The sequence below is a fragment of the Polychytrium aggregatum genome, assembly GCF_025602895.1.
Source record: "Polychytrium aggregatum strain JEL109 chromosome Unknown BJ171scaffold_17, whole genome shotgun sequence".
Lineage (NCBI taxonomy): Eukaryota > Fungi > Chytridiomycota > Chytridiomycetes > Polychytriales > Polychytrium > Polychytrium aggregatum.
In genome coordinates, this window is record NW_026516219.1 from 491,479 (window position 1) to 516,333 (window position 24,855).

Here is a 24,855-nt window from a genome sequence, read left to right on the forward strand (position 1 = left end):
GAGAAAGAGCGAGCGGGAGCGACGGACCCGAGCAAAGCGCACGGTTGTGAGGAACTGGCCGTGGGAAGCTGCGCGGCCCCGAACAGAGTTGTGCCGCTGTTGCCGAGGCGTTCTCTGAAGAAAACTGTGCGACATGCGGACTGCCAGCCACAGAACGGGGCGCAGCGCATTGCATATAGCCCCATTGCATTGCTTGCCGCAGCGGCTCACCCCGTGCTGAATGATACCCCGAGGACATTCCTGAGGACAGCTGCAGTGCTCCCTCCACATCCACAGCCCGAGAAAGATTTCCTCCATCTTCCATGTGTCCAAGCGCAGCATTATCGCTGTGCAGGGCGATTGTGGAGACCAGAGGACGACCCATGGCCTTCACCCCGAGGCTGCCAATGTAATCAGTCTCTATTGAAAATGGCCTGCGTCCAACAGGTCTTCAAAAACGCGGTCGATGGAGCTGGAACAGTGTCCCGTTTTTCTGAAAGGCTATAGCAACGTCCCACGCCCAGCCCAGTCCTCATCTGTCTCAGGACAGCAACTCACTACCGCCGGCGAGTCGATCGCCGTGTGCTGGCCGCCTCAGCAGCAGTGTGTTGTGCACCTCTTCTTGTTGTCCTTTGTTGCGTCGTCGATTCTCCAACAGCCTCCTGTGGCACCTCGACATGGACTTCGCTGTCATCGAGGGCAGCACCGTCGCCACTGGATTTGAGTGCGCCTCTCCGGCTGCGTTTGGGTTCTGGATCCCCGATAGCCTCCTGGGCAGCATTGATTATGGCTCCAGCAACTGTGTCTTCAGCCGAGGCCCTCGACCCGTCACCAACCGGACCCTGGTGCTTGCGTTTGCGCGTCGGATAAGTCGCCGTCGATAGCTCGGCTGCATTCGCTGATCCGGCGGGAGTGTCGTCTGATTGGTGGCTCTCATCTCCTTCTTCCTCCATTCTGGTAGCAACTGCACCAATATTCCTTCTGGAGCGGCTACGCGTCCGGGGCTCGATCGGTGCCGGTGCAGGATCCTCCCCGATGGCGGTTTCTTGAATCACAGGCTGCGACGATGCCATCGAGTCCTCCGCCAACACCTTTCTCGGACGCCCACGCTTCTTGGGTACAGGAGACGCCATGGCTGCATTGCTATCTGCGCGGCTGGTTGGCTCTACTGAGTCGACAGTCGCAGGGGGGGCGGGCACTGCTTCGGCAAGCTCCTTTCGTGGTCGGCCCCTTCGCCTTGGTGCAGGTGACAGAACGGGGGACTGTGTTTGGAACGCTGCCTCAGTAGAGTCTGTCAATCGAACTGCTTCGGCTTCGAGCACTATCTTCTTTGGTCTACCGCGTCGCTTTGATGCCGGAGAGCCCAGCTGGACAGCGAGTCCGGCCAGCCCAGGTTCTTCCGAAGCCAACTCCACATGAGCAATCTCAACAGCAACGGATTGTGTCATCTCAGACACCGAGGCTTCTGCGCTCGTATTCTTCTTGGGCCGGCCACGTCGCCTTGGCTGGGGGGAGGTTATCGGCGCCGGATGCTCCTGCAAACCGATATGCTGCGCTTCTGCTTCCACATGCAGCGTCGGCGGTACCTCCTCGGCGATCCTTTCAATTCCGCTTTCAAGATGGGCTTCAAGAGGGGCTTCAAGAGGGATCTTTCGCGGCCGACCTCGTCTTTTAGGCCCTGGCGAAGCCAATCGATCCACAAAGATCGGTGCCTCCTCTTCGGTGGGTGCAAGGGATGTGGTAGACTCTGTTTCGGGAGGCTCGGGGTTCGCATTTCGCTTGGGACGACCACGTTTTTTGAAGACCGACACGGGATCAGTCTCGTGAGTGACTTCGTCGGAGGCCTTTGCTGAGATCGCCGTTAACTCGGCAATTGCGACATTCGTAACAGTATCCGCGACAGTCTTCGGAAGCGTACCCTTCTTTGCTGCGAGAAAAGCGGTCACTGCGTCGGCTATGGTGGTGTGCTGCGCGTCGATCGATGTGTCGATTTGAGGCTCCGTTTCAGGCTGTGCACCAGTCTTCCTCTGCCGACCACGTCGCTCCGGGGTTGGTGTGGCGGCTTGAGTCGCCGCTGGTACTTGGGTCTGATCTTGCTCTGCATCGCGATCATGCTCATGTTCTCCGAGCTCCTCAGCCTGCGTAACATCGGTTGCAGGCTTCTTGGAGCGACCACGCTTTCTCTGGACCAGAGCTGTAGCCCCGCTATAGACCGCAGCCCCATGTTCAGCTGCTCCATGTTCATGAGCAATCTCAGCGACAATCGGCAGATTCTCTTCGGATGGAACTGCCCTTCTTGGATGCTCTTGCTTCTCTGGAGTCGAGGGTGCCGCCGAGAATGCTGCTGGCGGACTAGTATTGGCGTCTTCAGGCTTGACGTCAATTGTCTCGACAGCGACTTTCCGAGGACGACCGCGCCGCTTGGCTGCCGGTAAGGACATGGCTGTCGCTTCAGTCGTGTTCTGCAGCATCGCTTCGACTACCTCGGCCGCCAAAGTCGGCTCATCGGCTGCTGCTGCCATCGGCAGGCTCGACTGCGCTGCGTCGGATGAAGAAACGAAATGCGTGGCCTGGGCTTCAACAGGAACATCAGCTAAAACCTTTCTAGGTCGACCCCGCCTCTTGGGTTGGATTGGTGATGGGTGGTGGTCGTCAAGCTCAGCAACGCCGGTAGGACGTATCGATGGACGATCGTGATCATGGGGAGGATCGAATGCTTGGGCTTTCTCGCCTTCGTGGATCGCAGTTAGACCGAGGCTTTGATCTTGCATATCAGCTTTGGCATTGGCAGTTGCCACTGTTACGACGGCAGATCCCGCCTCATGTCCCGGCACATCCGGTAGTGGGTTTTGTGCTTCACTCGCAATAAGGGATCGCTGGCCAGGGTCCCGTCGAGGCATCTTTGCACGACGATGATCTTCTACCGACTCTGCCGTTCTACCAGGCGACGAGGCAGCGGCCTCAGTGGCAGCCACCTTGCGTTTTCTGGTCTTTGATGATGGAGAAGCAAATGCGCCAGCATCAGTGGCATCGAGGCTTTGGCTCAGCGTCTGAATATGACTTGATTGAGAGGGGGTATTGCGTCGCTTAGCTGCAATATCGATCGTGGGCGCTGTGTCCGAGAGATTGTGCTGCGTCGTGGCCTTGGGTGTTGTCTTGCGGTCCGCTTTGGACTGAGCAACGGCATCCTCTCTGAACAAAGTGCTACCCCGGGAGCTGGGGAGTCCACAGATGATTAGGTTGGACGAGTGATTGGGTTTCATTGAGACCCGGCGGTCCTGGATATCGGGTTGTTTGTATTGCGAGCACCAGGGAAGAGAGCTGACTTACATGAAGCTTGGCTGTACTTTGGCTACGTCGACGATTTCCCGAGCTTGGTGGCCGGCGCCGCATTCCAACTGAGAAGCAATCTCACTTGTCGCGGCATGTTCAACATCTTCAGCCTGCCCTAGCGTTGGATAATCTTGACCGATCGCCGATCGATGCGTCGGCAGCGGGGCAGAATCACTGTCGCCGAGGACTAGATTGTCTTGTTTCTCGATCGGTTGATCTTCCGGTGAGGGTATGTGGGGCGATTCTTGTTGAACGGGATGGGCGTCTTCGACCGCAAACGCAGTTGAGAGATCCGCATCGTGACCGATGGGCATTTCGTTCTGATCCGATCGCCCCTCGGTGCTCTTTCGCTTCTTCTTTCCCTTGGATCTTCGCCGGTCCGTTGGTGTGCCGATCCAAACAATGTTGTTGGGTGAAGAGGCATCTTGAATTTGCATGACGGTTTCGTCGTGAGCAACTTGATGCAGAGCCTCACCCGATACAAGCCCTGGTTTGGTACTAATGGGGTACTCAACCTGAGTCTCGATGAGCGCTCCGGTTACGTTGGCCTCCTGAGGGGCAAAAGGCAATTTCGCGTCGGGTTGAACTGGGGTTTCTACTCTCGACGTGACGGCCTTTGACATTGCGGGAGAGTTTTCTTCTGAAATGGATGTCGACGGATCAACGTGACTAGAAAGTGGACGAATACAGAGGTAAGCGCCCAAAACTCGCTGCTGCACCACCAGAGTAAATAGCCATGCTCATACACAATGTGGAGCGAAAGGAAGGATGCGTCATTTTCATGGTAAAGGGTGGGATGCAGGTGAAGGGATGTCAGGAGGAATCACGGCAAATTAAGCATGCCAGGCACGAAAGAATCGCCGAATGCCGCCTCAACAACTCACCCCTCTTCGGGCAGTTGATCTGGCCTGCCCATGTCGAGCAGCTGGCTCTTGTTGGCTGCGCTGGCTATGTCGCCTGTGCCGACAATGTCGACGGCAGCTTCCAAGCCCAAGGGTTGGGAGGATGTTGGGTCGGAAAAGGCTGTGCTCTTTCTCTTTTTGCGCCTTCGTTTCTGCGGCGTCGGTGTCAGAGGCGCTTCGGCGACAAGCGACGCATCCACAGGCGTTGTAGTTGGAACATGGGATGCATCTACGGACGCTTTGGTGGATGTGCTCGGGGCCTCGGATGGTGCTCTCAAGGCTTGCGGCGACTGACGGATATCTGTACTAGCAGCTTTCTCTTGTGTGCCCTCCGGGGGCGGGCTGATAGAGCAATTACAAGCCGGTCAAGGGCGGTTCAAATCTGTCAACCATGCAGATCAACATGGCGCTTTGCCTGATGGAGATTCCACAGCCAAGTGAAAACACCCGAGAGCCTATCAGCAATAACACTTACAGTGGCAAGTCATGCTCTCGCATATCGACCGACTGCTCTGTTGGCACATGTTCTGGCCCTGGCACTGGCATTAATCCTGACACTGGCACTGGTACTGGTCCTGGCCCTGGTACTGACGCACTAATGGGCACTTTCAAAGGTTGTTCGGAGCGACTCTTTGATTCAGTGACGGCTGTGTCTGCCCCATGAAGGCCGACACTCTCTTGATCGGACTGATCGGGTTGATCGCCACCGTCGCTGGATAGAGAATGGCTCATTATGCTGCTTCTCTTCTTCTTCTTTCTCTTCTTCTTTGCACCTGGTTGCGAAGGAGAGCTGCTCGGACTGGAGAAACGATCGATATTTGGCTATTAGCACCTGCCTTGGATAGACTGACTAATGCGAATCATTTCAAATGCAGCTGGCTCGAGCCGCCGTCATACCTGCTCTCAGCCGACATCACTGTAAATGTGCTTTCGATGTGTGAGCTACCGGACCCCGTTGCTCGTGACTCTGAATCGATTTCGGGGCGGACTGCTCGCTCAAGAGCTGTATCGGAGTGGCTAGACTCTGGATAGTCCGAGCTGCGGCCCATAAACGAAAGCCGTCGGGGAGGCTCAAGCTTCTCAAGCTCAGCCGGACCGACGGACTGGTGGCGTCGCTTGCTGCAGTGCGCAGGAGAGGAATATAGGGGAAGCGAGCGATGCAGTGACATGAAGGATGAGCAGCAATTCCAGGCTACCAGTGGATGGTGAATGCGCTTTCAATCTGCCTTCCTTTGCTTACCTAAGCTTCAAACTTCGGGCGGCCTGTGGACTATCGGTATTCGGGGTAGTCGTCTCCACTGCGGGTACAGAGGCGGCGACGCCCAAGGGCATTTTGGTGTCGAGCGGCTCGGCACGTATGCCCGATTGTGCCTCTTCCGTAATTCTCGGTCGGCTGGATGTGCTCGCGGATGTGCTCGCGGATGTATCCGCAGCAACGACGAAGCCTGGGTCACTGCTCGCCACGGTGTCGTTAGCAAGCCGCAGTGGAGACAGGGGAGAGGCTGTCTTGACTGGCGTTGACGAGACTGATCGCTTCGCCAAAAAGTTTTGGACAGCAAGGGCAATTTGTGCTTTCATTGAGAGAGGCTTGCTTGCATCAAATCCGCTTGATGACGCCTTCTTCGCCGTCAGTGTCTGGAGAGGTACAGCTTTCTTGGCCTGAATCGGAACAGAGCTAACGCCATCGAGCTTGCGCTTCTTGGAAAGTGGCGTCGAAGGAGCCAGCAAAGACTCTGGGACACTAGTGCTGGAGCTGCCGGGGGTGGGGGACGAAACGAGTTCGAGCCGATCCTTATGCTCTGCCATGCTGGACTTTCGTTTACTCCGCTTCTTGCTCAGGGCGGCGTTCTGGGCGGCCGTCTTTGGTGTGCCAACGCTACGGACAGGCGAGGGTGTTTGATCACGGGCGGGGGTCGTTGATGGGATCACCTCCTGTTGCTGTACAAGCTGTTCCGGTGCGAGCAGCTCCGACGCGGATACTGGCCCGATCGATTCCTCCGGCAGTCGCTCGCCATATCCGCGAGGAGACCCAACCGAAGGCTGCGCTTGCGGCTCAGATTGCCTTGAGGCCAGCGAATAGTCTGACTCAGTGGCTGCTGGCGGTTCCCGAGTCGCAGGGCATTCTAAGGACTGGGGTTCCAGAGTCTGCACCTCAGGCCCCGAGATTTCCAATACCTTGATCTCGAGCGCCTGTGCTTTTGGTGTTTGTGTGGGAAGCTCCGGTGATGGACACGACACTCTTGTGGGACTGCCCAGGGGCGGCTGTTCGAGAGGGAGGCCCATTGACTCGTGCTGAGGACCAAGTGTGGCTGCCAATGAATCCATGTCGGCTCGCTCCGGAGCCCCGGGCGTCACAGGATTCGATCGAACAAGCGGTGACAAGCTCTCTGTTTGCGCAGCTAAAGCAGCTTCTGACAACGGCGTTTTGGTGCTGCGACGACGCTTCTTTCGGCGCTTCTCACTGGATGGTGGTACCTGAAGCCGATTCCCATCAACGAGCTGCTTGGGAGGTGTTCGGAGGACTGCGTCATCAGGGTGGGGGTGTGACTGGGTCTCGGGAAGGACAGCGGAAGAGTCATCGACTTCATTTGCACGGTCAGGCATTTCGCCCAAAGAATGTGTCACGGATATGAGACTGTGCTCTGGTGAAAGCGGCTGCATCTGCAGGGGTTCTCCAACAAGCAACGAAAGGTCCTGCGCGGAGATTGGAGGTCCAACGCTACTATCCAAGAAAGGGTTGTTCAACGGATCGTCGAGAGGGGTAGGCTCTAGAGCCAGACTTTCGACGTCGCTGCCATCAATGCCAGCAGATGCTTCATTGATCTCGGGCGGTACGAAATATTGATCGACTCGGACTGTCTCGCTGACGGACACACTGTCGCGCGATACATTCGAGGGCTGGGCTCCGATTTCGAAGTGGAGTGGGGAAATGGCCTCAGGGCGTGTCGACATTGGTGTTTCGGTATTGTCCAAGATCTGTGTTTGGAATCTGTGCGCGCCTTGGTATTCGGGGTGAGTGGGTGTTGTGAACATGAGCGGGGCAGGTCCAAGGGTATGGCGGCGTGACCGTTCGGGGGATGCATCTCGAGCAGGCTGGGACGAGCTTGTACTGGCACGTCGTTGATTGATGACTGTGAAGCTTGCGGGAACGAGCGTGGTCGTGCTGAACAGGGGAATACCGATTGTTTGGGTGCCCATCGCTTCCAGCTCTGGGGGAGAGTCTGGTAGTGTTGGCAAGACTGCTGCGACAGACTCAGGCCCGGGCTCTGCCTCAGCGTCCGTTGTAACAACGGCTTGAGGCGACAGTCTATCAGAAAGGGTGATGACAAAATCACTTGATGAATCGCCGCTCGAGTCAGACGAGTGGTCGATGGGTTCGGTTGCGGCGATCGAAAAGTCGGGCATCGTCGGAAGTTCCGGCTTTGTGACCGAGACCTCGATCGACCAAGTTGGAGGTGGAGTGCCTGCTCTGCCACAGTCAACCATCGAAATGACAGCTGCACAAGACTCGTCCTCCAAAGCATCCTCCCCTTGTGCGCCCATGAGCTTGTCCAATAGATTTGGACTGGGCTCTGCCGGAGCGGAATGGTCCTCAAGGGACGATTCAGACGACGCGAGACTGCTCGACGGGACCAGCTCGGGCCTGGCGTCCTCATGCAAGACGGGAGGCCTGCGGGGTGAGGGGCGCTGAGGTGTGGGACTTGTGATGCGAGTCGGCGGGGTCCAGGTGCGGGTTTTGAGAGCAGACTTGATCAGGGCTGACCTTGGGGTTCGTGCGCCTCGCTTGAGCGGCGAGGCTGTTGGAAAATCCTTATCAAAAACCTCGGGCGACAGCTTGAGCCAAGCCCAGGGACAACAGTGCGTGAGTTACTGGTAGCATTGCAGCTATGCTCCCCTTGGTGTTGCATCGATCGCATCGGTTTCAACTCACCTGTGGGCCAAAAGTAACTCCCTTTTTCTTGGCCGACTTGTCCGGAGATTTAAAGGATGCCTCGATACGCCGAGTCACTTCGGCAACGACGCCTTGGCTCGCATTCATGTTCTGTACACCAACGGTATGCTGTGCTGCGGGCGACGATGGCATGGCAGACTTGCCGGAGGGAGAGTGCCAGCCGAGGAGCTGAGACATCTGGTGGTTGCGGCTTCCGCTGCTCGGAGGGACGATAGAAGTGGGGAATTTGGTTCCCTCGGTATTGTCGGCAGGACTTTTGGGAAGCGTGGCTACTTGGGGCTGCAATCCTTTCTGCGCCGACATCATGGTTCGAGAGACTGTGCTGTTGTAAGCAGCAGCAGGGGTCTTGGGGCGACGAAGGACAGGAATCATGCTGGGAGTTGAGGACGGGACAGAAACCGGCGCCTTCTTTGTGAAGGCCGACTGGAGGGGCAGACACTGAGATGGTAGCAAAGTCGGCTCGGGACGCGGGGCTGGAGCTGGGTAGATGGGATATTGGGCAACCACGTTCGCCTGTGACGCCGTGGACAGCGGCTGTGCGATCCCACCCGAGCCTGAGTTGGAGATGGCTCTCTTTGGCCTTGAATCATCGACTGGTTTCAAGTCCGTTTTGGTTTTGGATCCAACAACCAGAGGCGAAAAGGAAATCAAGTCAACCTTGGTCGGCTCCGGAGAGAACTGGATCAAATCGCCAGTGGGCGCTATCGAGGCTGCGACCCGCTTAGGAGAGAACATCGGTGGGTGACTCTTGATCAAAGGTTGGTCCTTGACTCGCTCCACCACTGACTGAGAAGAAAGCGCAGACGGTTTTGCGGTGGACGCCTGTAAGTGCGCAAATTAGCGATCGTCATAAGTGGAAGCCATGACGAACCGGTGCAGCTGGACCAGGTTGCGATTGCGTTTTGTTTGTTTGGCTTTACAATACAGGTTCCATTTCTGGATACATTCTCACCTTTTCAATGTGTGGTCCCGAGAGAGTCTGGGCTTCAGGCTTCTCGAGCTGAGCTGCCTTGAGCGGAATGTTTTCGTTGTTGGCATCGCTTTGGCCAGCGAGACGGCTCTACAGGCCCGAGAGACCCGGTATCAGCATGCAACGCTTCAAGTCAACGCAAAGACACTCTGTCGAAATGCCAACCACTCATACCTGATATGTTTGAATGATATCATGGAAGAACACAACGCAGAACTGGCTGCCATCAATTATAATCGAGTCCTTGTTATTGAGGAGAGTTTCTTCGTTCCGGTACAGGACATTGTTGACCAGCGTCCCGATGTCTGAGTGGTCTCGAAGCCAAACCTACCAATCATTGCGGTCGACATGGAAGAATTACGATCAGAATATGCTGTGGAGAGGTATGGTGGCCTCTGGCGACAGCAGCACGGCGCACCTTGGCGTTATCGCGAATGATGATGGTGCAATGCTTTCCAGAAGCATGTTCGCAATGGAGGCGAAGGTTGCACGACTTGTCCCTATATGAGTGATCGTGGCGAATGAGGAGAGTTGGATACTTTGAATGAGGCCACTGATGCTTGTCCCGTCCAACCAACACAGATCGGATTGTCGAGGCGACAGCGACCCAACTGATTCCAAGTGCTGACTCGAGAGGCAGCAAAGCAAGCAAGCCCGCGACCTACTTTCCGATCGTGAATTCAAATTTGCTGATCGGGAAGCTGGAAGCACATCAGAGCAACAGGCAGGTCGGGATCAGTATAGTGGCATGCAATCGAGCCTCGATCTCGTGCCGTGCTGTCAGGAAGGAGGCAGGGGCCGGACTGGAGCTTACTTGAGCCTCTCGCCCCTGCGGATGGCCAATATAAGACCAAATATTGGATCCTTGATGGTACACTGCGTGGGCAAAACCGAGCTCATAACGGCCGACGAGTGTGCTCAGGCAGCGACGTGATCTAAGCGATGAGTTGTTGGTTGGTTGGTCGTGGATGTACCGTCCGCTGCGAGCGGCGATGCAGAAAGCGCTGACGGGTCGAATCGCAGGAGCCGCAGGCAGATCAGCCGGTTGCTCTGGGACTATGCTCGTGTGGGTTGGGATTCAGGTGGCTCGGGCGCTGCCGGATGCAAGCGAAAGAGGCTGGAACACGACGGGAAGTCTGCTGGCGATGCTGCGAGGGGAGAGACGAACGCCGTCGGGTCGTTTGCGAGAGCGCGCAGTCCAAAAAAGGCAAAATGCACCTGGCCCAGCCGCCCCGGATATCGGCCGTGGGTCGATCAAAAAACGCATGCGCTGGACGGGCGGTCTTGCGCTCCGTCGCCATGGACGAGATCCACATCGTCCGCGAGGTCGCCGAGATTGCTGCCCAGGCCCGAAGAAGGTGGGGAAGAGCGGCGGCGTGGCGAGAGATGCTGCGAGCGTGGGATCGAACTGCGGCTATTGAAGGGCGCAGATCTGATCGAGGGCTCAAATGATGCAGCTGATGCAGACTCTCGAGCCAGAGATGGCGATCCGTCCGAGCCGGCGGCATCAAATAGTGGAGCGGGTCCGGAGTGTAGCATGCCACCAGCTCTCTGGACTAATATCCGCCCACATTGCCGTCTGCGACCAGAATCCTGGACTGGGCCGAGAAGGGTAGAAAAGGAAAGGTGGCGCTTGCAGCATTTCCTGGCGCCGACGGTGAGCTCGGTGGTTCGCTTCGCTGTTTCCATCGAGGCCGAGCAACAGAACTATGTCAGGCTCTCTGGCCAGACGGAGACATCGGTGCAAGAGCAATTCGCCTTCCCTGCTTGCAACAAGCCGACTCATAATCGGCGGCATGATGCTTGTCTCTCTAATCTAGTGACCGGACAAAAGCTCTATGACGTCCGCTCGTGTCTTGAAGACCGTGAGTGTCGACTCAGATGTAACTTTGCCGATAATTCGAAATGAATGCCTTAGTGACGAGTCTCGCCTTCGGCTTCCAGTTCACAGCATTGTTTTCGATCTCGTGGATTTCCGAGCACGGCTCTGGGTTTTGCTGCCGCAGCTGCCGCCCCAGCCTCCGGTGCGTATTATGATGTCTGCAAGGATGGCATCGATCTGGTAGCGCCGCGGCATCGATCTGGTAGCGCCGCAGCAACGATGGCATCCCACAGGGAGCAAGCCTTGTCTGCTGACGACATCCACACTCGACTCTTCGGCTCGACAGGCCCCTGTGTCGAATGAGCCGCAGCTTTTGCCACAGGACATACTCTCATACATTGATATCCACGCCGAGATGCTGTCGAAGGAGTACTCCGTGAAGGTAGGAAGCCACCGCTCCGGCGTCAGAGTATCGGACAACAGTGCTCCGTGCACAGCATCGCTCCTAATACTGGCCCTTGAATCATAGGAGACCATCGCCGTCGATCTGTTCCAGCACCATCGGTCACTAGCGCCTCAGCAGGTGGCCCTGATGCGTGCCCTTTGGGAGCGAGAGGCCTTTCTGGACTCGCGATTAGCGTTCGAATGGGATGAACGCTGGTGTCTGCATGACGCCCGCCTGTCACAGACTGAGCTGCTTCCAAAGCCTGGTGCCAACTCATGAGGCAACCACCGAGTGACCTCGAAGCAGAGCGCTTTCCGTGCGCGATGAACAAAAACTCGCATGACCAAGTGATTCATTGCCGACATACGGATCTGGAGATGCACGGGCAGCATTCGGTGCTGTCCATACACGAAGCTACACCGGTGTATTCGGGACCCAGAAGAAGGGGGCAAGTCTAGCTCAAAAACGGATGCTTCGCCTCGTGTCGGGTGCGCTGTGACCAGGACATTGACTCGTCAGCGCTACCGGAGAATATTCGTGGCTGTAGGAACATCAATCTGCAAGTCGTTTTCATCGATCTGGTTGGCATCCACGGCGGCTCGATATGCGTGCTGTACTTCATTGGCCACTCTGGTGGCAGCATCGTCGTGCAGCGGGCAACTGCCTTTATGAAGCAAGGCAAGTGAGGGATGTTAGTGCGGACGACGAGTGAGCAGGACAATATCAATAAACGCAACTTACTTCCAGCGCGATTGAAATGATCGTAGCCTTTGATGGCTTTGCGACAGACATAACACATATCTAGAAAGCCGCAGCGGCAGTCAGTTGGATGCAAGGCAGGCTTGTTCATGTCCCGTGTACCAGTCCAGGCGCACTCCTGTTGCTCCTGTTGCTCAGCATGCCATGGACCGCAGCTCATCCCACAGACCCTCGGCGATACTCACATTGGCCGCACACACAGGTGATTTTGTTGCACTGGATCGTCGAGAAACACAAAGCCAGGGTGAGAACCAAACAATGCTGCCCATCCAGTCAGGCAGAACACCCACACTTCCCTTTGAGACTCAGAGACATACCCCGTCTTCCTTGATGATTTTCTTTCCACATTTCGGACAGGCCCGAAACAATGCCTCGGACATTTGCTCCTCCACAGTGTGCTGAACATCCAGCTTCTTATCTTTCTTGTACTCTGTAGCAGGAGTTTCGTCGCGTTGGTCAATGGTATATCGGCATAATCGCGTATCGGTGGGCTATGATAGAGATTGAGTTTATGGGCACCTTCACATGTGAGCGGCAGATGATTGAGCTGCTTGCATAGGCGGCACGAAACCGCTTTGCATTCCTCGCGCTGGCAGTAGAGGAGCTTGTCTTCCTCGGGCAAAGTTGTCAACTGAACGCCAAAAGAACAAAACGGGCATTCGGTGAAGCCCTCTAGGCCGGCCTACAGCGCACCAATTGGAATGATTAGGACGAACAAGACAAAACAGTCGACCCTATCACAAGTTCATACACAAACATACCTGGCGAATGGCTTCTTCCTGACGGATCTTCGAGAGGCCTTCAAAGTCGGCCTCGGACAAGAAGCGACGAAGCTCTCCATCGGTAAAGGAATACGGACACGAACTCATGTCCATGCACTTGACCCGGCCTTTGCCTGTTCGTCGAATGCCAAAGGTTGTCCGACGGAAACGATCAGAGCCCAGCCCAAGTACAGGTTCTCGTACGAACTCACGAGCCAGCCTTCATGACCAGAGTGGATATGGAGCAAACATTGTCGAGACCAGACAAACTCACGTATTCCAATGGCTTCTTTAGCGGCCCGGTTAGCACACTCCATGCAGAACAAATGCCCTTCTTCGCATTGAGTCATCTATCGGAGGGCAATCATGGGCGGGTCAGCCTCCTTGTAGTTGAATTGGCGCCGACGATAATGCGCATGCATGTGCATACCATATCAAAGGCATACTCATCGCAGCAGCATCCGCACTCGTATTTGACCTCAGGAGCCTGAGTGCGATCGCTGCTCTGCGGCTTGTACCCTGGATTCAATTGTCGAGGAAACAAGATCAGACAACGGCAACGAATGTGCTAGACTCGAGCGGAAGAGCTGATCTCAACCGGACCCGATCAGGAAGACGGCAGTGGCGAGATTGTTCTTACGGAACCATGGAATAAACGGCCTGATCTCCCGGCCCAGTCGAGAGTCAAGCGGCTCGTTGCTTTGATCCGCGCCCTTGCGTTTGTTCTGCTTTCCCTTTCGCTTCAGGAATCCGCGGGTCTCATCTGGGCGTGAAAGCCGCTCCTTCAAGATCAAGTAAGTTGGAGTGAACTGCGAGTTGTGAATGGCCATAGCTGTGCGGACTACAGAAACCAATCGAGTTCAATGATAATCCAGAGTCAGCACGGAGCGAATGCCCATCCCAAAGACGCAAGAGGATGCAGCCGGAAGGGCAGGCCTCTCAGAACCAACCGTAGTAGCTTGGAATCTCTGGAAAAATATCGCAGAGGATCTGAAAACTGTTTGGAACAATAGCCACGACTGTTAGCGTCTGAGGAATCGCAGGATGCTGGCGACCCTGCGAGTGAGGACGCCGGAGGACGAGCAAAGGTACAACCCGACAGACCCGTTGAAGCAACCTACCACTGAGCGATATAGAGCGGGCTCATGGCAACGTCGGCGTTGACTACTCGAAAGTCGATTTGGTCCTTGCGTTGATCGAACGACTGTCGTTTGGGGAGGTCTTTTACGGTTTTCATAAGTTCCTCAACGGCACGTTCCACATCGCCATCGAGCTCCTCAAGCTTTTGATACAGGTATACCGGCTGTACATCTGGAAACATTTCTTCCAAAAATTGAGTAGGCAGCGGGGGGCTGGGAGGTCTTCGAGAGGATGATGGAGCTGGAACTGGATCAACAGCATCGACATCGATACATTCATCAATGCGGCGACGTTTGGCGGTGATGGGCTGGTTCCCCTCATCGTCCAAAACGACAATGTCGTTGGGAGACGGAGGGTCAACGATGTCGATGGCCGGACGCATGTCAAGATGATGAGCAGCCCAGAGAATGCCTTCAAATCAAACAAACAGCAGGGCGCGAAGGGAAACAGCACAACAAAGCTCGCTGATGGCTGCCAGTTGACCCACAGATGCTGGATGAAGCGGGAACCTGAGGAGACGGGGCATGCTTTGCAAAAAACAGGGACTTGCTGCGCATCGACATGGGGATTGCCGAAACCGAAGCAGAGAAGCCTTCCATGCATGAAAATATCAGAGACGGAAGATTCCAACGCTGCCCTGGACCAAACCTCCATGCGAGCACCAAGACACCCGGACAGGGGGCGACCACGATAAAATATTCAAAGAACCAAGAGCCAATCCATGTGAATTTGACAACCACATCTGGCAGAGGAACTCCGCGCCGCATGATGTGCAAGTGGGATGACGAAGGAGATGCACCATCGATGGCAATCAACTCGGCGCAGGGACATGGAGCTGTGTGTGGGCGACGAGAGCAAGGATATATTGTCTCGGTTCCTGGATGCCTGCCGAGTCTCGAACCTGGATGTCGGCTGAGTCTCGATTCTCACGATCCCGGACTCTTGTCGGCCAAGTCGGCCGGATGTGACGGAATCGCCTGCCATCGCTCAACGGCATCGACCACCTGCGACAGCAGAATCTCATTCGCCGACTGGACGCACGACGAGAGATACGGCGAGCCGATCAGGACGGCGCCGTTGAGCACCGAGATGCGGGTTGAGTCGGCAGCGAGGCGGCATGGGATGTTGCTTGGGTTGAAGATAGGACAGAACCGAATGAGCCGCACTGCAAAGGCGACAGCATCGACATTGGCAGATACTTGACGGCTTCACCCCGATGCAGAGAAGCATGAGGCAGCCGACCAGAGGACGCAGACAGCCAAGCCGCCCACTTGTCGGTGCAGGGCGATGGACTGATGCAGAGCGATCCATCGCCGGTTGTGACAAGGCGGACGATGGCCATGATGCCCACCTTCTGCAGGAACAGCAGCAGCGAGTCCCTCGCCTGGGCCTCTGTTTCAAACCGCTTGCCGGGACAAAAGGGCGGGTCGGCTATCCGCCGGATGAAGGCGCTGATGTGCTCGAGGGGGATTGCAGGGTGATCGGAATACTCGTCGACTTCGATTGACCTGATCGCATGGCCCATCACCAGCACCAGCGAGTGCGTCTCGCTGCTCGGCAGCTGCGTTGCCTCGGCGAGGCGATGGACTGGCTCGGCCTTTGGGACGAGCAGGAACAGGCTCTGGTTCTGGTGATCTGCGACGATGAGAATGCCAGCAAGGATGCGAGGGCTGTCGAGTGGGTCCTGGTTGATGTCGGCCAGAGCGACATGGACGGGTTGGCCGACCAGCTCTTGCAGAAATCTGGGGTCTGCAAACAACCCCGAGTCTAGAACTGGCGGCATGCAGCAAAGCGATCGGAGAGGGGAGGTGGAGATCGAGGGCAAGATGGGATGGGCGAGTGCTGAGCGTGTTGGGCATGGCAATGGCAATGGCAATGGCAATGGCAATGGCAATGGCAATGGCAATGGCAATGGCACTGATCATATCGATGCAGACGACGGCCTGCTGCATCGGTGGTCTCAGGGCCTGTCTCGATCGCCGTCGCTGCCATCGCTGCCGTCGCTCTGTTCGTCTTGGATTTCTGCCAATCGTGCAAACAGCCGCTGCTGGAATCTGCCGCGAAAGAGCGGACTGGCTTCGTTCAGCAGGGCATCCAGGCTCTCGAATGTCTTGAGCAGATACGGGTCTGCGTTGAATGGTCGAGCCTCTGCCAGTGAATGGTCCTCGGCGGATGCAGGATCGACTTGGATGATCTGGCAAACAGGCAAACAGGCAGCAGGCAAACAGGCAAACGAGGAGCATGCGGATGAGCGGCGCCCGGCATCCAGCAGGCATCTGGCAGTGTCGACAGTCGTTGCTCGAGGGATATTCAATATGTCGGGATGCAACCATGCCGACAGCATCTCTCACCGTAAAGCCTGCATTGGAGACTGAAACAACAAGATCGACACCTTCCAGGAGTGCCAGGCTGATCCGGGGCAACGCTGGCTCGGCAGTCGGCGATGGCCGCCAGACCGTCGGCGGCATCCGGAGACCAAAGGAGTATTCGTCGAGGGCCTGGGCAAGCTCTTGGTCAACGAAGCCGGCGGCGGGTTGAGGTCGAGCCATGATGGGAACCAAGGACTGCCAGGGTCGGTGCAGTGGCAGCCGAGACCAAGACCAGGGTCGGCACAGGGCAACAGGGGCAACAGGGGCAACAGGGGCAACAGGGGCAACAGGGGCAACAGGGGCAACAGGGGCAACAGGGGCAACAGGGGCAACAGGGGCAACAGGGGCAACAGAGACAGCATGGGCAAGATCGAAGGATGTATTGGCTGCAACTGCACTGCAGTGGAACATGGTGGCAAGCAGTGGAACATGGAGGCAGGCCGTTGTCCGTTCACTGCCTGCTGACGACAGCCCACTCGATCAGACCAACGAGGCCGCCGACCAGGACAGCGCCGTAGCTCGGGAACTTGAGAAACCCGACGCTGAGGAACGAGAAGCCGACGATGGCAACGTAAAGCGGGAACTGCGAGATGCTCAGGGCGTTGTTGGCGTTGTTGACGTCGTTGACGGCCTTGGACCACAGCAGATAGACGGCCGCAAAGACCAGGCCGACGGCCGAGGCACCCATGCCGCGGAAGATCACCTGGATGTACTTTTTCTTCCGGAACTCGGTCCACAGCGGAATGATGGCCGACATGAGCAGCAGTCCAGGCAGGAAGATGCCGATGTGCGCCAGGATCGATCCCGCGATCGAGCCGCCCCAGCCGAGGGAACGCAGGGCAAGGCCGCCGAGGAAGGCAGAGAAGTTGAACTGGGGTCCTGGGTGGTCGGGGTGGCGGGTGGTCGGATGATGGGCAATTGTGATAGTTAATCATCGTGGTGGAAGCGCAATCCAGGCAATCGCCACATCATGTCGCCACAACATGGCGGGACTGTCGATGCCCGATTCCCACGACCAAAGCCGCCATCCAACACTGCCATCCACAGCTGCCATCCAACCCTGCCATCCACAGCTGCCATCCAATACTCTATCCGATGCTGCCATCCAATACTCTATCCAATGCTGCCATCCACCTCATCCAGACCACTCACCGGGAGCAGAGTTGATCAGCGCAAAGCCGATCAGGAACTCGCGATCCGTCAGCCACCCCACCGACACCGTATAGTCCTTGAGGAGCGGCACGACGACAGGGCCGCCGCCAAAGATGATCGAGCCCACAAAGTAGAATGTGCCAAAGATGTTGAGCGGGAGCGGGATGCCCGGGACGGTCTTGAGGACAATCGCGATGACCAGCAGGACCAGCCAGATACCCAGCACAGCCAGGCCGATCTTGGACGAGTACGAGAACTCGATGTGCTCGTCCTCTTCCTCGGCCCGATTCGAAGCAACCTCGGTGGCGATCTGGCTGGGACGGGCCTCTTCATCCGCCGGAGCCGCAGCTGCGCCGGTCTCGTCCTCGGCCACGGCCACGGCGGCAGGGGTGATGAAGGCCTTGGCCTCGCTCCTGCGGGCCCTCCAGGTGGTGTAGTAGTGCTCGAGATAGGTCACCAGTCCGCCAAAGATCATCAGCACAGGGAAGAGCCAGGCAGCGCTGTAGTTGATGGCGACGGCGGCCGAGATGAAGCCGAGGATCTGGGTGAGGGGATCGACGTTGATTTTGGTGCCGAGCTTGTAAGCAGCCAGGGCGGTGAGGCCGATGGCCGACGACGTCAAGCCGTTCTCGATCTTGAGAACCACGAGCGGCAGCTGCTCCGGCAGATACGAGACGCCAATGGCAGCGGCAGCCATGATCAAAGCGACGGGCAAGCTGTGGGGCGAGGTCGTTGGATGTGCGCCGTTGGATGTGGTCGTTGGATGTGGGTGATTGTCACGGCGATGCGATACGATACGATGCAGTGCAATGCAATGCAATGGTGCGAAAGTGGTGAGAAGCAGTGCATCGGAGACACCGATCGGCAGCGCTGTCGTTGTCCGGCTGGATGTGCTGCACTTGTGCCGTGGCTGCATCGTCGCTGCCGGTTTGATTGGGCACCCGCCAGGCTGATTGGATCTGTCCTCAGGCCATGCTCCAGATGCACCCCATGGCATGCTCCGGATGCATCCTCTCGCTGCCCTCCGCCATCAGATGCAGCATGCGGAGCCACACCGACATGCAAACCACACCCACATGCAAACCACACCGACATGCAAACCACACCCACATGCAAACCACACCGACATGCAAACGCACCCACATGCGATACTCACGTCCACATCAGGAACGACACGGCGCCGCCGACCGGGCCGGCATACAGCAGGGCGAATGCATATGCCATCTGCGTGCTGGCCGGGCCGGGGAGGGCCGATGCAATCGAGAAGAGCTCCGAGAAGACCTTGGGACTGACCCACTTGAACTTTTCGATAAAATAGTCGTGGAAGAGGGCAATGTGGGCCTGGGGGCCGCCGAAGGTGATGAAGCCCAGCGGAGCATATGCCCGGACGACCTCGCCCAGCTTGGAGTGCTTGCGTTGCTGGTTCTGGGCCATGGAGGAGATGTCCAAGGGAAGCGGATGGGCACCCGACGATGGCGGTGGGCGATGAGCGATCGATGGGCGATCGATGGCGACGGAAGCGGCTCTCAGCGGCGGTATTTGAGGCGACGGAAGAATCACCCAGCCGGCCTGTTTGTGGCGGTTCGTTGGCCCGACAATGCCAAATGCTCGACAAATGCGCGACAAATGCACTCGGTGCACGCGTTGGGCCAATCGCACGCGGGCCGAAACCGGGGCGAGTGGCGCACGTGCTGTCTGCCTTCCCGATCCGGCTGCTGACTACGCCCCCGTGAGCGCAGCAAAGCCGGGAGGGCTGGCCTGCCGATGGCGCCATCGGCCACGAGGCTCTGCCGATTCGATTCTGCCGACAATCAAGGCAGCCACGCCCCCATCAGATCCAGCATCTGCATCACCCCTGCAAACAGGGGTGAGGCCGAGATCCAGCACGCGGTGCGCCGATCCATGTGCAGGGCACATCCTGGGCGGCTTCCTCGGCGGCTGTGGGGTTTGGCTCGGAGATCCATCGCCTGGTGCGTGGTGGACAGGGCTCGTCGGAGACATCCACAACCCAGCACACCCGCTGCCTGGGCGGCTGACAGAGATCGAGACTGCAGCGACGCATCGCAGATATCCATTGCAGATATCCATCGCAACGCCAGACGACCATGACCCGCCAGAGAAGCCATGCCGCCAGCCCAGGCGGCTTCATGGCAGCTCTGTGGGCATCCGAGCCCAGCAGCGCCTCCGCTCGTCTCCTGGCGGCAAAACTGGCCGGCTTTCGTGGGAATCGCAGGCAGAGCCGCACCTGGCTGGCCACCAACAGCGTCTGTGCTTGTTCTATCGCAAACGTGGCAGCTCGATTCGCGTCCACGAGTTCCGATCCATCCCATTGGGACAGCCAACATGATCCCGTGGGATTCGCAGGCACGAAATGTCTTTCCGCCTTGCTGTTCCTTTCAGGTCGCGGACTGCTGGTGGAGCTCGCTTTCTTGGCATTCACCACATATAAAATCGCTCTCTCGCACCCTTCCCGACATCACATATTATCAGTTCTCCGATTTATCACCAGAATGAGCACCTCTTCCACAGATCTCAAGGTCATCGGCGCTGGCTTTGGCCGCACCGGCACCACATCCCTCAAGACCGCCCTCGGTATCCTTGGATTCCCTTGCTATCATATGAGGGAGGTTATCAAGAACCAAGACTCGCAGAACTGGATCGATGCCAAGCTGGGTAAGTCTGTCTGTTTCCGAGCGTGCAGTCCCGAGCGCTATCCCATCGGTGCCTTCTCCCAGGCGCTTCGGTGTCCACCACTCGCTTGAAGGAAACACCCTGCACTCCCTGAATCTTGAGCGGACCATCCTGTCCTTTCCTGACCTCTCGTGTCTTTCCTGGCCTCTCCTGATCCATCCAACCTTCCATTTCCCAACTCCCGCAATAACCCTGCGCTCGTTCCCCGTCGCCCCCAGGCAAGCCTGACTGGGACCGCATCTTTGACGGATACACCGCAACCGTCGACCATCCCTCCACCGACTTTTACAAAGACCTCATGGTCAGATATCCAGATGCCAAGATCATCTTGACCGTTCGCGACCCTGAAAAGTGGTACAAGTCGGCCTCCGACACCATCTTTGCCATCCCTACACCTCCATTCTACTTCCACCTGTTTCCATTCTGCTATTTGCCCGGTATCTCGACCATGATCAAGTTTGATCGGATGCTCAATGTTGTGATATACGCTCCCAATGCCACCTTCAAGGGTGCGCATAAAGACAAGGAGGCCATCAAGCGTGTCTTCAGCGAGCACATCGAGTCCGTCAAGCAGCACGTTCCTCCGTCCAAGCTGCTTGTCTTTTCCGTTTCGGAAGGATGGGAGCCACTCTGCAAGTTCCTTGAAGTCCCTGTTCCGAATGTCCCCTTCCCGCGAGTCAACGACACAGCCGAGTTCAACCATCACGTCCAGTTTCGAGTCCGACTGATCAGAAATGTCAACTTTGTCATGGGTTCAACCACGATTGCACTCCTGGCTTATGCTGGTTACTATGTCTGGAAGCAGTATGCCTGAATGCTCGTGCAAACCTGAGGGATTGGCAGCCGGGTGCTGTCTGGTTTGAGGGTCCTGGCAAACGTAATAGTGTCTAGTGCAGTCGCTGGTTGTGCGGCGACTGGTGGTGCAGACCCCGAGTTGTTTGAGCCTTGGCCCCAGACCCTGTCCCCACTCCCCTGCCCCAGCTGTGGCAATATATCGATGTATTGATGTCCAATGCAGTCCAATCTAATCCAATGCAGTGCGTCTGGGAGGCCGTCGAATTGTCCTGACACAGCCTGGCCCGGCTGGCGCTGGCCGATCCGATCCAATCCAATCCAATCGAATCAAGCGAGGTGGTGGACCCAACCAGACCCAGCCTGTGTTGCCGCACGATCAAGCACCTGGACATGCGGTTGTGTCATCAAGGAAGCCCACAAGACCAGGCTGCCGATCCGCTGGAATCTGCGCTGAGCTGTGCAGAGCCATGCGCCATTGCGGAACAATGTCCACAGTCGCGGGAGCATCAAAGCCGAGCGCACAAAGAGCCCGTCGGCCCGGGCCACTCGTTGGCTATCGAAGAATGTTTTGGGCCGTTGGGACGTCAATCAGCAGGTCGTTCTGGTCAATGGCGTTGTTCGCCACGCCGTTCTGATATGCCTGCTGCACTTGCTGGGCCAGTCGGGCGGTGGCGTCGTCGTAGAGCGGACAGGGACCTGGACATGGAGCGGTTTAGCATGGGGTGAATCGTGATGTGGTGGGAGGATCCTGGTGCGTGGAAGGATCGTGATGGTGGAAGGATTGTGGTGCAATGCGAGGGACTGGAAGCAGACTCACCGCCGTTATTGTTGAAGTGGCTGTAGTTTTGGATAGCCTGTCGACAAACATAGCAAATGACTGCAAAGCCGCAGCGGCGGTCAGTTGGATGCAAGGGGGTTTGTTCATGTCCCGTGTACCAGTCCAGGCGCACTCCTGTTGCTCCTGTTGCTCCTGTTGCTCCTGTTGCTCCTGTTGCTCCTGTTGCTCCTGTTGCTCCTGTTGCTCAGCATGCCATGGACCGCAGCTCATCCCACAGACCCTCGGCGATACTCACATTGGCCGCACACACAGGTGATTTTGTTGCACTGGATCGTCGAGAAACACAAAGCCAGGGTGAGAACCAAACAATGCTGCCCATCCAGTCAGGCAGAACACCCACACTTCCCTTTGAGACTCAGAGACATACCCCGTCTTCCTTGATGATCTTCTGGCGACACTTTGGGCACGTCAGGAACAGTGCCTCGGACATGTCCTCCTCGATCTTGTGCTGCACGTTGAGGTTATCTTCTTTCTGGAGATCTGTGAGCCGGTGCCATCGGGCAAGTGAGTGCATCGCCCTCGTGGGTTCAATATGAGGCCAGCTTGAGGCCAGCATGGGCCAACTTGCGCTCGGCACAGGCTCGACATGGCTGGCGTCACTGTGGCATCGTTGTAACTTGCCGCTGGGCGATCGTCCGCCAAATGCACACCACTCAGGCTCCCCGAATCAACAGCCATACCGTCGCATTTGCGTGGAGAGTGGTTTTCCTTCTTGCACCGCCGACACGACACCACTGCACATTCGGGATTCTGGCAGTGAAACAAGGGTTCGTCCTCAAGAGGCGCCAGGATCTCAGCGCCGTAGTTGCAGAAGGGGCACTCGACGAAATCCGTCAGCTTCGCCCGAAAATCGTGAACAGGGACAGCGGTTTGCAAGATCAGCGACGGCCAGGTGGCGAGGACATGCGAGGACATGCGAGGACAGGACATGGCGAGAACAGGACCTGTCTCCGAGCACGATTTGCAGGACAGCCAAGCAGCAGAATAGCCGGACAGCCGACAGCCGACTTACAATGCCGATTCCTTCCGCCAGACGGAGTCTCATGAGTGCATCAAACGAGGGTTCGGGAAGCAGTTGGCGGAGTTCTCGTTCGTGGAATGCGTATCCGCACGGATCGGTGTTCATGCACTTGACCACCGATCTGCCTGTGTGCCATCAGAATGCAGATCGAGTCGACATGGCGCACAGGTCAGCGCTTGTCCACCAGCCCTTGCACCAATCGATGTCCTCTGGCTGTACTGCGTCCCAGGTTGCCCTCCGTCCCAGGACAACTGCTTGCGACTTACGCATGCCGATTGCCTCCTCTGCGGCTCGACGGACACAGTCCGCGCAGAACAGATGGCCCTCTTCGCACGGAACCGTCTGTGGAGTGCAAAGTGTCAGGATCGTCAGGTGCCTGGGCAGTCGGATCGGCTTTGCTGATGGATCGGCATCATGGCGCCACACCCAGCCCGACAAGAGCGTTGGCACAGCGCACCTGGTCCATCGGGACAGTGTTGTAGCAGCATCCGCATTCGTGTTCTGGATTGGGCTCGGGCTCGGGCTCCGTCACTGTCAAGTTGCATCGAGAGAGGATGGCAGAGCGAGGAGTCAGGGGATGGTCGACTCGCGCCGTGGTGCCGTTGGCGGAATGCCTTTGGAGGCCATGCCGCGATCACTCTCATGGCGTCGGCTGGATCAATGTGGACGGCAGCGCAGCGTGATTGCACATGTTGCTCTGTTGGGCTCTGTCGTGAGAAGTACATACGGGGGGAGTCCGGTCTGGTCGGATTGTCGGGACGAGACAGTCCGAAGGAGTTGTTAATTGAACCAGGCAATGAAATGCCGAGCGACGAGGAAGGGACCTCAACGGGAGGCGAATCTTGTGACTTACGGAAGAACCTCTTGTCGACTCTGAACGGCCTCTAAGAGAGTCGCTGCTATATCGACATTGCCGTTGCAATCCTCCAAGATCTGAGCGACCATCTCCGGGTGAACTTCGGGATATATTCCCAATAGGAATGCAGTTTTGTGTTGATCATCAAGATCCTGTCCGTCATAGTTGTCATGGTTGTTGTGTTCTGGTGGCGGAGCAGGTTGTTCTCGCTGCTGTGTTTGCCGTCGAACGTTGGCTCTGACGGGGACGTCTTCGAGCATGACCATGCCGAAGGCATCGATAGCGGACCTGCGGGCGGCCATGTTCTTGGTATCCTGGAGCAGCAGTGGCGATAGGAATCGGTGCTCGTCAGCGTTGCGAAAACGCTCGTTGCTGGTGGTCCAGCCCAGCCCGACGAGGCAAAGCGGCTCAGCCCCCCACACAGTCCAGCAGATGCGAGCGGTCTGCCGTATTGGTTTACCTTGGAGCTCCGTTGCTGGCGGTGCTGGTGCTGGTGCTGGTGGTGCTGGGTTCGGGGACCGAGATGGAGTTGCAGGAGCGGACGAGAGGAGAGCAACCCAGACGGCGGTGGGAGATGAAACCCGCAGGAGCGAAATCGGCATTTTGTGCGCCCGCCGTGCCACCCGTGTGTGTGTGTGTCCTTGTCCCTCGGGCGGCGGTGTGGCGGTGAGCCTCTGTGGTTGGCCGACGACTGATACCCGAAACATGGGGATGGTTTGTGGGGACAGTTTGGATTGAAGGATATCGATCGGCTGGGGCTGCTGTGATGGACTCGGCTGAGAAAATGCGATTAATCTCTTTGCTCTGCGCCTTTCTCCCTCATCCAGGCGTGTCATCTTGCTCTGAGCTGCAGCGACACCATCTGCATCGACTCGCTGGTCCTCCTCGTATCCGCTCACCCCATGCATCTCATCATACAAGCCCCCCCCCAGGGCGATGACTTGTCCTACTTGGCCGCTGTTGGCCGAGTGTGTGATTTTATACCGCTGCGGTGTGTTTTTGTCCGAGAGAATTCGGGTGTCTCGCTATTTTCAACACCCTGCATCCACATCCATGTCGCTGGTTGTGTG

At 57.2% G+C, this 24,855-nt stretch overlaps 7 protein-coding genes across 7 annotated transcripts; 1 reads left to right on the forward strand and 6 right to left on the reverse strand.

The window, feature by feature from the left end:
* Positions 1-381: 381 nt before the first annotated feature.
* BJ171DRAFT_503959 (uncharacterized protein) lies at positions 382-10,281 on the reverse strand. Its single transcript, XM_053110916.1, has 12 exons — positions 9,951-10,281; positions 9,802-9,837; positions 9,555-9,636; positions 9,311-9,463; positions 9,119-9,226; positions 8,146-8,988; positions 5,455-8,048; positions 5,112-5,333; positions 4,690-5,013; positions 4,197-4,556; positions 3,310-3,981; positions 382-3,195 (listed from the first exon to the last, which is right to left on the reverse strand). Exons 1-12 carry the CDS (start codon positions 10,034-10,036, stop codon positions 537-539), a joined length of 8,139 nt encoding a protein of 2,712 aa, XP_052966971.1. The 5' UTR covers positions 10,037-10,281; the 3' UTR covers positions 382-536.
* A 1,522-nt stretch (positions 10,282-11,803) lies between these two features.
* BJ171DRAFT_91176 (uncharacterized protein) lies at positions 11,804-14,566 on the reverse strand. The gene is made up of 11 exons (XM_053115989.1): positions 14,045-14,566; positions 13,874-13,920; positions 13,564-13,764; positions 13,354-13,442; positions 13,198-13,273; positions 12,924-13,057; positions 12,682-12,844; positions 12,480-12,592; positions 12,348-12,378; positions 12,145-12,204; positions 11,804-12,067 (listed from the first exon to the last, which is right to left on the reverse strand). The coding sequence occupies exons 1-11, from the start codon at positions 14,443-14,445 to the stop codon at positions 11,925-11,927; spliced, it is 1,458 nt and encodes a 485-aa protein (XP_052966972.1). The 5' UTR covers positions 14,446-14,566; the 3' UTR covers positions 11,804-11,924.
* A 373-nt stretch (positions 14,567-14,939) lies between these two features.
* BJ171DRAFT_503967 (uncharacterized protein) lies at positions 14,940-15,901 on the reverse strand. The gene is made up of 2 exons (XM_053110917.1): positions 15,415-15,901; positions 14,940-15,193 (listed from the first exon to the last, which is right to left on the reverse strand). Exons 1-2 carry the CDS (start codon positions 15,844-15,846, stop codon positions 14,990-14,992), a joined length of 636 nt encoding a protein of 211 aa, XP_052966973.1. The 5' UTR covers positions 15,847-15,901; the 3' UTR covers positions 14,940-14,989.
* Positions 15,902-15,927: 26 nt separating this feature from the next.
* Positions 15,928-16,706, reverse strand: BJ171DRAFT_503968 (uncharacterized protein). Its single transcript, XM_053110918.1, has 2 exons — positions 16,416-16,706; positions 15,928-16,258 (listed from the first exon to the last, which is right to left on the reverse strand). Exons 1-2 carry the CDS (start codon positions 16,610-16,612, stop codon positions 16,024-16,026), a joined length of 432 nt encoding a protein of 143 aa, XP_052966974.1. The 5' UTR covers positions 16,613-16,706; the 3' UTR covers positions 15,928-16,023.
* An 83-nt stretch (positions 16,707-16,789) lies between these two features.
* BJ171DRAFT_503972 (chromate transporter-domain-containing protein) lies at positions 16,790-19,172 on the reverse strand. The gene is made up of 3 exons (XM_053110919.1): positions 18,741-19,172; positions 17,585-18,300; positions 16,790-17,311 (listed from the first exon to the last, which is right to left on the reverse strand). The coding sequence occupies exons 1-3, from the start codon at positions 19,016-19,018 to the stop codon at positions 16,884-16,886; spliced, it is 1,422 nt and encodes a 473-aa protein (XP_052966975.1). The 5' UTR covers positions 19,019-19,172; the 3' UTR covers positions 16,790-16,883.
* A 517-nt stretch (positions 19,173-19,689) lies between these two features.
* BJ171DRAFT_567913 (P-loop containing nucleoside triphosphate hydrolase protein) lies at positions 19,690-21,287 on the forward strand (the record flags this gene model as incomplete). The annotated part of the gene is made up of 3 exons (XM_053113499.1): positions 19,690-19,852; positions 20,114-20,257; positions 20,494-21,287. 3 exons carry the CDS (start codon positions 19,690-19,692, stop codon positions 21,087-21,089), a joined length of 903 nt encoding a protein of 300 aa, XP_052966976.1. The 3' UTR covers positions 21,090-21,287.
* Positions 21,288-24,344, reverse strand: BJ171DRAFT_503974 (uncharacterized protein). The gene is made up of 11 exons (XM_053110920.1): positions 24,246-24,344; positions 23,783-24,099; positions 23,657-23,670; positions 23,387-23,460; positions 23,196-23,271; positions 22,921-23,054; positions 22,589-22,745; positions 22,276-22,388; positions 22,144-22,174; positions 21,888-21,947; positions 21,288-21,766 (listed from the first exon to the last, which is right to left on the reverse strand). Exons 2-11 carry the CDS (start codon positions 24,085-24,087, stop codon positions 21,624-21,626), a joined length of 1,107 nt encoding a protein of 368 aa, XP_052966977.1. The 5' UTR covers positions 24,088-24,099; positions 24,246-24,344; the 3' UTR covers positions 21,288-21,623.
* Positions 24,345-24,855: the final 511 nt, after the last annotated feature.